Below are 13,304 nucleotides of genomic sequence, written 5' to 3' on the forward strand. Positions count from 1 at the left end.
AGGGGTAGAGGTCAAATCTACACCCAAAAGTGTGTTAACGACTTGCGCAACACGACCGGCCAATCAGCTTGTGTTTCACCTGATCCAAGTCCCTTTGGAGAATGCGTTTCTCTGGTTTATAGCTGTTTACCCCGAGTAAATACATGTAACACATGAAACGGGTACTTTATATATGATACGAGGATAAATAGTAGTGTGTTGAGATTTAGAAAATCACAAATACACACTGTTACTGAAAATAGAATGACGTAGGATTCTGGTGTAAAAAGGCGGGAATTCCCCAGGCGGGGGTTCCCCAGTGCAGTACCCGTGTGACCTAAGCGGAAACTGTTGCATCACGGACACGACAGAGAAAAATAACTTAAACCAGCAGTCAAAGTGTCGATTTGGGCGTGTTTGTACCCAAAATATCTCCATAACTAGATTATTCCCAGATATACGGGATATGCCTGGACATACATGTAGATCACACCGAGTTTTATAAGTGTGGAAAGTTTTATCAAAATGTACAGAGTCGCTTTTCAGTTAGCTCCGGCAAAGTGGTCTGAATTAGCCGCATGTACATTACGTTCCGTCCTTCAATACACTACATTCCACACATACTTGGTTACGTCACTGGTGACGTAACATCCGCCAACTCTCGATAAAATACGACCCTTTTTCAAAACCCTATTGTGGCCGTTCTATTAAAGATATAGAAAAACTAAAGATTCCATTTTCTTTAGAATCCTCTCTTCTTGTTATGTTTTGAGTTTCAGAATTTTTCATTAAAGCGCTGATTTTTAAGGACCGGTTAAACAGAAGCTACCGGTCAAAATGACGATTTTGGCATGTTTGACCCAAAATATCTCATAAATACGATTTCCCACAGGGATACCAGATACATCCAGACCTAGATCGAGCCGAGTTTTACAATCGTTCAAAGTATCAACCGAATTGTATGAGCCAATTTTTCTGTCCTCAAATCGCTATTATATCCGGCAAAATAGGCGAATTAGCTCGTAATACATTACGTTCCGTAAGGAACGATAACTCCGTTATCGCCCCTTACTACACTTCATTCTTTACTAAGTAGTGAGATAGGACGATAGTTCTTAATATTGCTACGATCAGAATTTTTGTGAATAGGAGTAACATTCGCGTTTTTCCATAAATCTGGAAAAGAACTGTTACATAATGATTTGTTAAATAAAACGAACAGAGGATAACAGAGGATATGTGAAGCTTCTTTAAGTAGTCGCGGACTCATGAGATCAGGACCAACTGCTTTAGTGATGTCCAAGCAAGATATTGCATCTTTAATATCTTCTTCAGATATATTGATATTGTTTAAAATGTTACTAGGTAGATGATGGAGGATTGGAGTAGGAATACCCGAGTCATTTACAACGGACTGGGAAGAAAAATAAACATTGAAGGCATCGGCCTTACTGGCATCGTCAGTATACTGGTGGCCTTCGTGGTTGATACTAGGTATAGATGACTTGGAGGGGTTAGCGTCTAAAAGAGATTGGGCTATTTTCCACCATTCCTTTTGGTTATGTGCACTGTAAAGTTTAGAAGAAAGTTTATTGTAGAACCTTGACTTAGCTTGCCGGACACAGTTGACACATTTATTGCGAATATACTAAAATTGCTCCAAGCTACAACAGTATTAAATTTTTTAGCCTTCCTATATAACCTTCTACGTTTACGAATGAGTTTCCGAACTGTGTTACACATCCAAGGAGGATCATGTTGCCTAATAGTTACATATTTATTGGGAATACATTCTCGGGCAATGGTAAAAATAACGTCATTAAACGCTTGGACGGCTTCATCTAAAGTTGTTTTATTGAAGGTTGTGTCCCATGATCTTTTACTAAGTTTCTCGCGAAATGTATTATAGTCGCCTCGATTAAAGAGCCAAATGTGACGTTTAAAAGCGGGTGTGTGTGTTTTGGGAAAGTATAAAAAACAATAAGTAGGGCAGTGGTATCTGAGAGGTTGATCAAGGAAGTTTTCTTCTACTATAACCTCCTTAATGATATTAGGATTATTGACTAGAATGAGATCTATTAATGAATCAGAAGTACTTGTATAATGGGTGGATTCTGTGACCATCTGCACAAGATTATAGTTTGTTAAAAATATTATTCAAATAGCGCGTGTTGGGGTTTGGATTAGATTAGTCGACATTAAAGTCACCTGTGATAATGATATTGTCGCAATTAGTGTTAAAAGCAAGATCTATCGAGTGTTCAATGTTTTGCCAGAGGAACGTTGGGGAGTTAGGTGGCCTATAATAGGCTCCAAATAATAAGATTTTACCAGAAACATGCATTTCGACCCATACCGATTCGATAGATGGGATCTCGAGATCTTGTCTACGTTTCACATGGACATTGTCCCGAACATAGACAGATACTCCGCCTCCGAGTCTATCTGATCTACAGTTGTGGAATGGAGAGTGAAAACCCGGAAAATCAAGTTCTTGTGTGAGGTCAGTGTCCTTTAGCCAAGTTTCAGTAAAGACGAGAACAGAGTGATGAAGTAGTTCACATTGGAGAGTCTCAATTTTAGGTAAAAGACTTTGGATATTAAAGTTTACGAAGGAGAAATATGACGTAGCAATTAAGGAAATGTCGTCGGTAGAGTAATGAGACGAGAGGATACTGGACTCGTACGAGGACATGGATGAAGATGACGATGGACCGGGATTAGACTCTATATCGCCTGACAATAATATCAAAAGTATTTCAATATACATGTTATATAGAAAGTAAAGATTGACAACTTTGGTAGCTAGTCTGCATAGTACAATTAATCGGAATGCGAATTGCCTATGATAGTACGGTTGGAAACGCGCGTTATGATACGATTCACATGACGGTTTTGCAGTAACGACGTCAAACCATCGACGGTTAGTTTGAGATTGAAGAGAGAGCAGGAACAAAAGAATACATGAGTTAATCCAAGTAACAACATTAACATTAGGCTTAGTAAAATAGACTGTTGTTATTTCATGATCACACAATGTCGGGCCAGGATTCTTTTCAATATCTCCACAGAGATATAACAAGTTGACTAAAAATGACACATATAATGTTAATACTACACCAACAAAAATATACAAAAATAGGATATTATAGCTGCTACGTTTATGAGTTATTGACCTATTTGGATCAAAGGAGTTCTGTATGTATCCATCATTGGTTAGGAATATTAACATAACAATGGGAAGCGATTTATGTTTATAACGGCTGAACAGATTTATCATCAGCAGAAAGAATAGTGTGACCAGTTTGTTGGGATGAGGAAAACGAGCTATAAAACCATGCAATCCGGTTCTAATGCGGTGACATAAAAAGTCAACAGGCATCTTAAGTTATACGGTAAGTGTAATACAGGTAGATCCGCATGTGAGAATCGGGATGCATGGTGAGAACACATGGACAAAACGACATACTGTCACTAGATATGGAGGAGGTTTGAAAGGAAATGTACCAATATAGGGATTTGGGAGGACGGGGGTTGGGGCGGGGTTGACAAAGAGGGGGGAAGTTAATTGGTAGGGTTTTTTAGCCTATTAAGAGTATATAGAATAAAAAGGGTTAAGGTAGGAAGATGTAAATTTTGGTAGTTAGTGCCATATAAGATTATCGTATGTCGGTTAATATCGAGGTGAATAGTAATTTTTACAAGATAAAACGTTTTAAATGGCATAGTTTCATAGATGGTTGCCATAGATATCGAGTAATATGATTACTGCAAATGGTACCAAAACAAATGACAAAAGGATTATACATACACAGTATACAATGGAAATCATGTCGTGAAGATGAAATTTAAAATTGCCTGACACAACGGGATATTGCTTCAAGAGAAGCATTGTAGAAAAAGATTACTTTACACTGGGTATTAAATATGAGAGTTGGAACTCTGACCACCATGCTAATAATACTGACTACACACTCAATTAACTTTTTATACTTGTACATAGTCTTTGAAAGCCATTCCAACACCAGCTTCAGGAACACACAATATCAAGACAGGTAAACTCGGTTCGGATATCACATTTGACTAACTGGTGGTCAGAGTAACGTTGACTAACTGATATAGCGAGTTATAATGACACAATAAGAATAAGTGGTCGTACCACCTCACGTTAGTAGACAATGCTGTGCAGAACAAATATGCAATATATTGAGATTTAAACTTGATGTATCAGTTTATCGTTAGGTAGTGTATAATCCATCCAGCATGGATTTAAACCACTCAGCAAAACTTAACATAATAGGCTGCATGTACTAATAGTTAAACAGTGAAAAAATATGTATTTACAAGTATGCGTTTAACAATGTACACTACGTGTAGATGTGTAAGCAATAGCATTTTAAAATACAGTGTATACGAAATAAGCTGCATGTGGTACGTGTACAACTAACTAATTAGAGGTGCGTATACGTAATAAGTGTAATAGGCGTACAACGTAATGGTATAGAGACGCATGAAAAACTTTGTGTTATAGATAAATATATGCGTATACATGTACATGTACGCATGTGTGTACAACTAAGCGATGTACAGAGACCTTCGAACAAATAAGCGATATAGAGACACGTGCATGAATAACTAAGTGATAACGAGACATGCGAGCGTGTGTATACAACAAAGTTAATTAATCAATCGAAAAAACTCGTGAGTAGAACTAAACGAAACCATGGCAGGTGTACAACTAACCGGTATAGGGGCGCGTGTACACTACCCAATTGCAGGCGATAACAAAAAAACATGTGTATAAAGAAACCAAGCTTACAAATAAGCTATAAAGGTGCACGTGTATATACTACACATATAGTGTATATTATAAGCGGTGAAAGGAGCTCGCGATTGACTTACCGATGCAAGGGCACATATTCAAGTAAGCATTGTAGAGGCACGTATACTACTAAGATATACAAAAACGCATGTACAACTAAGCGATATAAAGGCAGGTATGTATACTAGGCGATATACAGGCACGTTTCTAGCAGTTGCACAACATTAAGTATACACGCATATTAAACATATGTCGTCGCCTATATGTTACGTGCAAAAGACTTTTTGAGGAGTTTTATACATGAACATGAATAATGCTATTTACATTTGAGGATTGGTTAGATACATAAATACCACCAAGAGTTAAGTTCATTCATTAATACAGAACCGTAGCAACAATTTGTGCTGTAAAAACTGTATGATGGTAACCGTAAGGATTGGGAGATATTTAGATTTTTTTACACAAGGGGAGTAACGTAACCATAAGGATTGGGAGATATTTAGATTTTTTTTTTTACACAAGGGGAGTAACGTAACAACCAAAAAATAGTATGATAAAGTTACTTTCCAATTTCGTGTCCAAATTTGCACAGATCGGTCTCCCTCTGGATAATATGGTCTTGGTCGCGGAGGTCCCTCACGCGGATCTTGCCGTTTGTAGTCCAAGTCTTTTTGATTAACTTCGCCCTATAGAGTTGGCGCGCATGATAAAAGAGCGTGTCTCTCATCTTGGTGAGATCTTCATTGACCGATATTCTGCCTCCTAAAGATTTGAGCTTAGAGCTGTTCATGAGGAGTGTCCGCTTGGTATCTGTAGATTGTAGACGGACTATGATCTGGCGTGGTTTAGGGTTTCCGGGTCTCGGCTTTCCGACGCGGTGTGATCTCTCTACGTCTGCCCGTGAGATAGGAATTTTGGCCTTTACACATGTATCGACAATAAGCGCAGTCGTATCCTCTTCTTGTTTCTGGCCAGAATTACTGAAATCGTTCGTATTACTGGGGGTGGGTTCCACCAAACCAGAAAACCGCACAAGAGGGCGCCGCTGATATTGATCAACTTCGTCGATGATCAGGCGGAGCTCTGCGTTTTCCCTCTCCAGAGTTTCCAGTTGATGACGTATAGGCGATACCTCGTCTTTTATCATTTGGCGGTCTTTTTAAATACTCTATCCGCTATTCTGTCTATTTGTTCATCAGTGAGTGTGACGGCTAAAGGTCTATTTAGAGTGGACGGTGGTACGGGATGTGATTGTTGCTGAAACTATATTGAATGGGTGCATACAAATGTGTGATGTATTAAGTGTTATTCATATTTGACTTTAACATCTGAAAACATTCAGGCTCTTTTTTTATATAAAGGAAAAACTCTCTCATTACTAGAATTATTGATATGTTTGCTAACATTTAGAAACCGATGACTTTCAGAACGTAGAGTCGATAAATTGTCATACTGGTTCTCAGTTCATTTCCAGTTTCTAATACTAAATCATTACATTGAGAATATACAATGGCATAGATAATATTACGAGTCTTATTATCAAGGTTTCTTTTGACCTTGAACTTAAAACCGTTTTTAAATGTGAAGGTTCTACATCCACAATAAATTTACATTTTCCATAGCGTAGCGTTCTAATTTGGAAACTTCTGCGCATTTAGTATTCTCGTTGAACCGAGAATATTTACTATTGATTTAAGTATACTTATGAAATACTTTACCCATTTTATAATTACATTATTTAAGCTCTTCACATTTACTGTGAATAATCGGATCAATGCCAAAGTTACGAGGATCGAAGGTAGATTCAAAAGATAGCAGTAATTTCGAGTCACCAACAGAATTGCGGGATGTAACGGGTTCCATTACAAATGGCGATTGTTTTCCTTTTTCTGCCATTTCTTTCGGATACCCTAGATTTTTCAAAAATACTGTTCATCTAGTCTTCTCCACATCGTTTGGTTTAAACTTGCAATAGTCACAATACTAAAAACTAGATTAATCTTGATATGTTTGGGATGGTTGATATAATAATGCGAATCTAAAGGCTTTCTATATAGATCTGTTGATATAGTATCACCCTTTATTTCACCTAACACATCCAGAAAATGTAGCAAGAATCTCTTACTTCAGTTGTATAACAGATTGACTGATGTAAACTATTGAGATAATTAAGTTCCGTCATAGAAATATTCGCGGGGAATATAATAAAACAATCATCGAAAAATAAATAAGAGTCTTAATTTAATTTAAAAATGCAACTTTTGTACTGTTATGTATACTAGAAATAATACTAGAAATACATGGAAAGTATAAAAAAATATCTAGTATTTCATATTTGTATTTTATAAATGATGTAGTGTAAATTGTGTACTAGATATAAGTCTACAATGTGTTTACGATAAGTATATGAATCCGCGCTCCGCATTGGATGTGTGTGTATTTCTTACAATCCGTATATTTCTTTCAATCCGTGCTCAGCAACAGTAAATATGGACTTATGGGGAAATCACGGGAAAAGTGCTGTAATGAGAACGCGCGGCTATTCCTGGAGAATCTTGAGTGTTCGCATGGCGAGACAAGAGTTGGAAGACGTACTTCAACAGTGATTGGTTAACTATAATCCAACAATATTATGGCGCTGTAAGCTAACCAGCGAGAGCATGAAGTTTACCAGTTGATTTGGATAATTCTGCTGTATTGGGATGCGTCTGCTATAGAGAATCTTAATTTTGCTGTACTGAGATTCATCGGCCATGGAGAACCTTCTCAAGAGTATATATTGTATTGTGATCCGCATGTCTGCCACGGGACTGGAGAGTTTGCCACCCTATACGTGAGTACAAGTGGTCAATTACCGTGTGTGGATTTGGGCCCTCGCGACTATATATACATATAGGCCATGTTTACTTGTTGATGACTGGAACGTTTTTGCAATATCATGGCCTCGTGTCGCGTTAGTGACTCGCGCGCGATCATGCTTACCATTACGCGGAAGATTGATTCCTAGCATGAACTCTGTACTTTTACTTGTGTCCTACAGTTTAACTTTTCAAATGTACTTGTGTACATTACATTAAGTGCCCAGAATGTTCGGTCATTTGATTTTTACATATAATATATAGGTATTATACTATATGTATGTATATGTATATGTTGAAATGTATTTTGTAAATTAAACATTGTTGAATGTGTTATCAGCCTTTGATCTGATTGGTTTACACGTGTGTGTACTCTATGTAGTGTCTCTAAGTTGTACGTAAATTTACCCTTTCACTAACTGGCAGTTTCCGGCCGTAACAGGAAAATGGGGGCTCGTCCGGGATACCGTTTATGTTTATATATGATGCATATATAGATAATATGTATATTTTTTGTTAGTGAAATTTCTGTGTAAAACCAATCACTTTCAACCATGTTTAATGCAGAAGAATTCATGCAGAGTCCAACATTGGACAATTTAGCATTATTAAAGAAAGATGATTTGTTCTTGCTTGCTGGCCACTTAAACCTTGAGGTTCAATCTTCTATGAAAAAACAGAAAATTAAAGAAGTTGTAGTTAAATATTTTGTCGATAGTGGGATTTTTGAAGAAACCTTCTCAGATGCTATGGCTGACCCTGTGGGTAAGGTAATGGAAGCTTACAAGGCAAGGTCTTTAGAGCTTGAGTACCAGTTCAAGTGTGAGGAGATGAGAATGGAGAAAGAAAAAAGAGAATTTGAGTTGAAATGTCAAATGGAGCGTGAGGAGAGAGATCATCAGATTAAAATGAAGGAATTAGATCTGGCTAGTGTTAGAACCCAGCCCATTCCCTCTCAGAGTTTTGGTTCGAGTCAGTTCGACGCGACTAAGAACATTAGACTTGTACCTAAATTTCAAGAAAAGGAAATCGACAAATATTTCTTGCACTTTGAAAAAGTTGCCTGTAGTTTAAAATGGCCTAAGGATGTATGGACAATCTTGTTACAAAGTGTTTTACTTGGTAAAGCAAGAGAAATTTTCTCTGTAATGCCTGTAGAGCTTAGTGGGGATTATGACTATGTTAAAGAGCGCATTTTAAAGGCATATGAGCTTGTGCCTGAAGCATATAGACAGAAATTTAGAAATGCTAGAAAACAAGCTGATCAGACACATGTAGAGTTTGCACGCGAGAAGACGCAGATGTTTGATAGATGGCTTCGATCAAAAGATATTGGTCATGATATTGAAAAACTTAGGGAACTTGGGTTAATGGAGGAATTTAAAAAGTGTGTACATAATGATGTCAAAAGTCATTTAGATGAGCACAAGGTGGACACTTTGAATCAGGCAGCCATTATGGCTGATGATTATTCATTAACCCATAAGCTAAGTGCTAAGGTTAATTACAATACTCCAGTTAGTAGTCAGGCTTCCCATGTTACAGCTAGTTCTATCAATAAATCTACTAAGTCAGGTCAAGTTGACAAGTCTGTAAATCAGACTAACAATGTACATCAAAGTACTGAGAGCCCTGTAAGGATAGTGACATGCGCATATTGTAAAAAGAAAGGTCATATAATGTCTGACTGTTGGTCATTGAAGAAAAAGGAAGAGAGAAAGGCTAAAGGTGTACAGCCTAACGCGTGTACTGCTGTAATACCAAAAAGGAAAACAGCTAAAGCCATGAGCCTGGACAAACACTGTCCTACTAAATCTAAGTCTGTTATGGACAAGATGAAACAATTTCTATCTCAGGGCTATGTTTCCCCTGAAGGTGAAGATAACAATAGGATTCCTATTACAATCCTTAGAGACACAGGGTCTTGTCAGTCTCTGTTTTTAGAAAGCGCTTTGCCTGTTTCGGAGAAAACTTATATGGGCGCTGACGTACTGGTCCAAGGCGTTGGGTCAGGATTTATACCCGCCCCGCTTCACCAGGTTTACCTTGAATCGGACTTGGTGTCCGGGCTTGTTCAAGTGGGCGTGTTGCCTACTCTTCCAATGGAAGGGGTATCATTACTCCTTGGTAATGATTTAGCAGGTGATAAAGTTATTGTTAACCCTATAGTAACTAACCAACCTGTTAGTGAATGTACAGAAAATGTATTCGTCCAACCAACAGGAATCTGTACTAGGGCAATGAGTGCTAAAATGTTAGAAAATGAAGATGAAACTTCTGTTGCTGAATCCAGTCCTACTCATAGTAAGGAAACATGTAATGGTAAAAGTTCCAAACTAGAAGAGCATGGTAGTTTAAACAAGGATGTGCTTAGTCGGGAGCACCTGATTTATGAGCAAAATAGGGATCCAGAATTATTATCCCTTAGAGATAAATCATTATCTGGGGAAGAAAGAGACAAAGTTCCTGTTTGTTATTTTGAAAAGGATGGTGTATTGATGAGGAAATGGAGACCTCCAGATGTAGGTGTGGAGGATGAGTGGGAGGTGGTGTATCAGATTGTGGTACCAAAGGTATATAGGGAGCAGGTAATGTCAATAGGTCACGACAGCCCTATGGCTGGGCATTTGGGTGTCACCAAAACTTATAATAGAGTTTTGACCCATTTTTTCTGGCCTAAGATGAAAAGCGATGTAGCTCAGTACTGTAGATCTTGTCATATCTGTCAGGTTGTGGGAAAACCAAACCAAAAGATACCCTGTGCCCCTCTCCAACCCATACCAGCCTGCGATGAACCTTTTTCGCAAGTTATTATAGATTGTGTAGGTCCCCTACCTAAAACTAGGTCAGGAAATGAATACCTATTAACTGTGATGTGTGCATCGACAAGGTTCCCAGAAGCCATTCCTTTAAGGAATATAAAGGCTACCACTATAGTGTCAGCATTGACAAAATTCTTTACATTAGTTGGTTTGCCCAAATCTATACAGTCTGATCAGGGCTCAAATTTCATGTCTACTGTTTTTCAGCAGGTGCTGTATCAGTTAGGTATACAACAGTTCAAATCCAGTGCGTACCACCCAGAGTCCCAAGGGGCACTTGAACGTTTTCACCAAACTCTTAAAAATATGATACGCACCTACTGTTTGGAGTATGAAAAAGACTGGGACACTGGCATTCACATGCTATTGTTTTCGGCTCGTGAATCGGTTCAGGAATCCCTGGGCTATAGTCCATTTGAACTTGTATTTGGTCGTAAAGTCCGTGGACCTCTGAAACTTCTGAAAGAAAAATGGTTGGAAGAAAGCACTGATACCAACCTTCTAGAGTATGTCACCAATTTTAAACAAAAACTGGTCAGGGCTAGGGAAATAGCTAGTACAAATTTAAAGGCTAGTCAGAGGAAAATGAAAACTTGGTATGACAAAAATGCTCGGAGTCGAGTATTTGAACCTGGAGAAATGGTATTAGTTCTGTTACCGGTGCCAGGGCACTCCCTACAGGCTCGTTATCACGGACCTTATGAAGTAGAATGTAGAGTAGGAGAGCTGGATTATGTTGTTAAAACTCCAGGGCGTAGGAAAACTAAACAGCTATGTCATATCAATATGTTAAAGAAGTATGTTGGTCGAGATGACCCCATGAATACCAAAAGTGTTCCTTGTGCTATAGTAAACCCAGAAGTAGTGGAGAACAGTATTGATGATCAGGATATAGAACCTGATGATAGGGATTGTTCAGTTAGACTTAGGAACTCTGATGTTCTCTCAAACTTGGATACAAAGTTAGAACACCTGACAGTTGGTCAGAGAGAAGAGATGAAAGGTTTAATTAATGAGAACATACACCTGTTCCCAGATGTCCCTAATAAGACTACAGTATTGTTTCATGATGTTGATGTAGGGGAGGCAACTCCGATCAAGCAACATCCATATAGGCTTAACCCAGTTAAGGCTAAGATAATGAGTGATGAAATTCAGTACATGTTGGATAACGATATAATCGAACCTAGCCAAAGTGAATGGAGTTCTCCGTGTTTGCTAGTTCCTAAACCTGATAAGTCATTCCGGTTTTGTACTGACTTTCGTAAAGTTAATGCGGTTACTAAAACTGACTCTTTTCCTATGAAGAGGTTGCAAGATTGTATTGACAAAGTTGGTAGTGCAAAATATGTTACAAAATTTGACCTTCTTAAAGGCTACTGGCAGGTCCCTTTAACGGAGCGAGCAAAGAATGTCTCCGCATTCGTAACTCCGACCGGTCTGTATCAATATAAGGTCATGCCCTTTGGCATGAGAAATGCCCCTGCCACTTTTCAGAGGCTAATGAACAAGATGATAGCTAACCTTGAGGGTACAGAGTGTTATATAGATGATGTAGTTATTTATAGTGACACTTGGGAGCAACATGTGAAACAAGTGAGTGCGTTCATGGAAAGAATGAGTGAGGCAAATCTGACAATCAATTTGGTCAAGAGTGAGCTTTGTTGTGCGACAGTTCAATATCTAGGTCATACTGTAGGTCTAGGTCAAGTAAAACCTGTACAGGCCAAGGTTGAAGCTATTGATAAATTTCCAATTCCCAGTAACAGAAAAGAAGTTATGAGATTTTTAGGCATGGCAGGATTTTATAGGAATTTTTGTCCAAATTTTTCTACTGTGGCTTATCCATTGACCAATCTACTTCAAAAGAATGTGAAGTTTAAGTGGAATGCAGAATGTCAAGTTTCCTTTGAGAAGATAAAGGCTATACTTACCAACAAACCAGTATTAGTAGCTCCTGATTTTGAAAAGCCCTTTACTATTGTTGTAGACGCTTGCGATATAGGTGTTGGAGCTGCTTTGACACAAAATGTTGATGATTTTGACCACCCTGTTAGTTACTTTTCAAAGAAACTTAATAAGCACCAGAGAAACTATTCTACGGTAGAAAAGGAGTGCTTAGGATTGGTTCTAGCAGTACAACATTTTGAATTATATGTAGGTGGATCTGCTTGTCCGATCACTATCTTAACTGATCATAATCCACTTACATTCCTCCAAAGGGTGAAGTATAAAAATCAAAGACTTTTAAGATGGGCTTTAAACCTGCAAGAGTTCAACCTGGATGTAAAACATGTTAAGGGAATAAACAACAAAGTTGCAGATGCTCTGTCTAGAGCAGGTATTTGAATATACCTTCTATGTTTCTGAATAATGTAATATATTTTACACAGTATGTTTATATAGATTCATTAGGTGTTGATGTATCATATATATACTATTTGATTTTGCTTGTTATAATGTACTGATTATTGATATTACTATGTATAGTTTATACTTGCAAAGTTTTCATACAATTCAAACTTTGTTTTAAGGGGGGAAGTGTTATGTATACTAGAAATACATGGAGAGTATAAAACAAAATTCTATTATTTAAATTTGTACTTCATAAATGATGTAGTGTAAATTGTGTACTAGATATAAGTCTACAATGTGTTTCCGATAAGTGTATGAATCCGCGCTCCGCATTGGACGTGTGTGTATCTTTCTTTCAATCCGTGCTCCGCATCAGTATACATGGACTTATGGGAAAATCACGGGAAAAGTGCTGTAAGAGAAACGCGCGGCGATTCCTGGAGATGCTGAGCGTTCGCATGGCGAGTC

General features: G+C 38.0%; 1 protein-coding gene across 1 annotated transcript; it reads left to right on the plus strand.

Annotated features, from left to right (window-relative positions):
• The first annotated feature begins 8,213 nt into the window (after nt 1–8,213).
• LOC117343335 lies at nt 8,214–12,830 on the plus strand. The gene has a single exon (XM_033905676.1). The coding sequence runs from the start codon at nt 8,214–8,216 to the stop codon at nt 12,828–12,830; it is 4,617 nt and encodes a 1,538-aa protein (XP_033761567.1).
• The last annotated feature ends 474 nt before the right edge of the window (nt 12,831–13,304 follow it).

This window comes from Pecten maximus, chromosome 15 (assembly GCF_902652985.1).
Source record: "Pecten maximus chromosome 15, xPecMax1.1, whole genome shotgun sequence".
In the NCBI taxonomy this organism is placed as follows: Eukaryota; Metazoa; Mollusca; class Bivalvia; order Pectinida; family Pectinidae; genus Pecten; species Pecten maximus.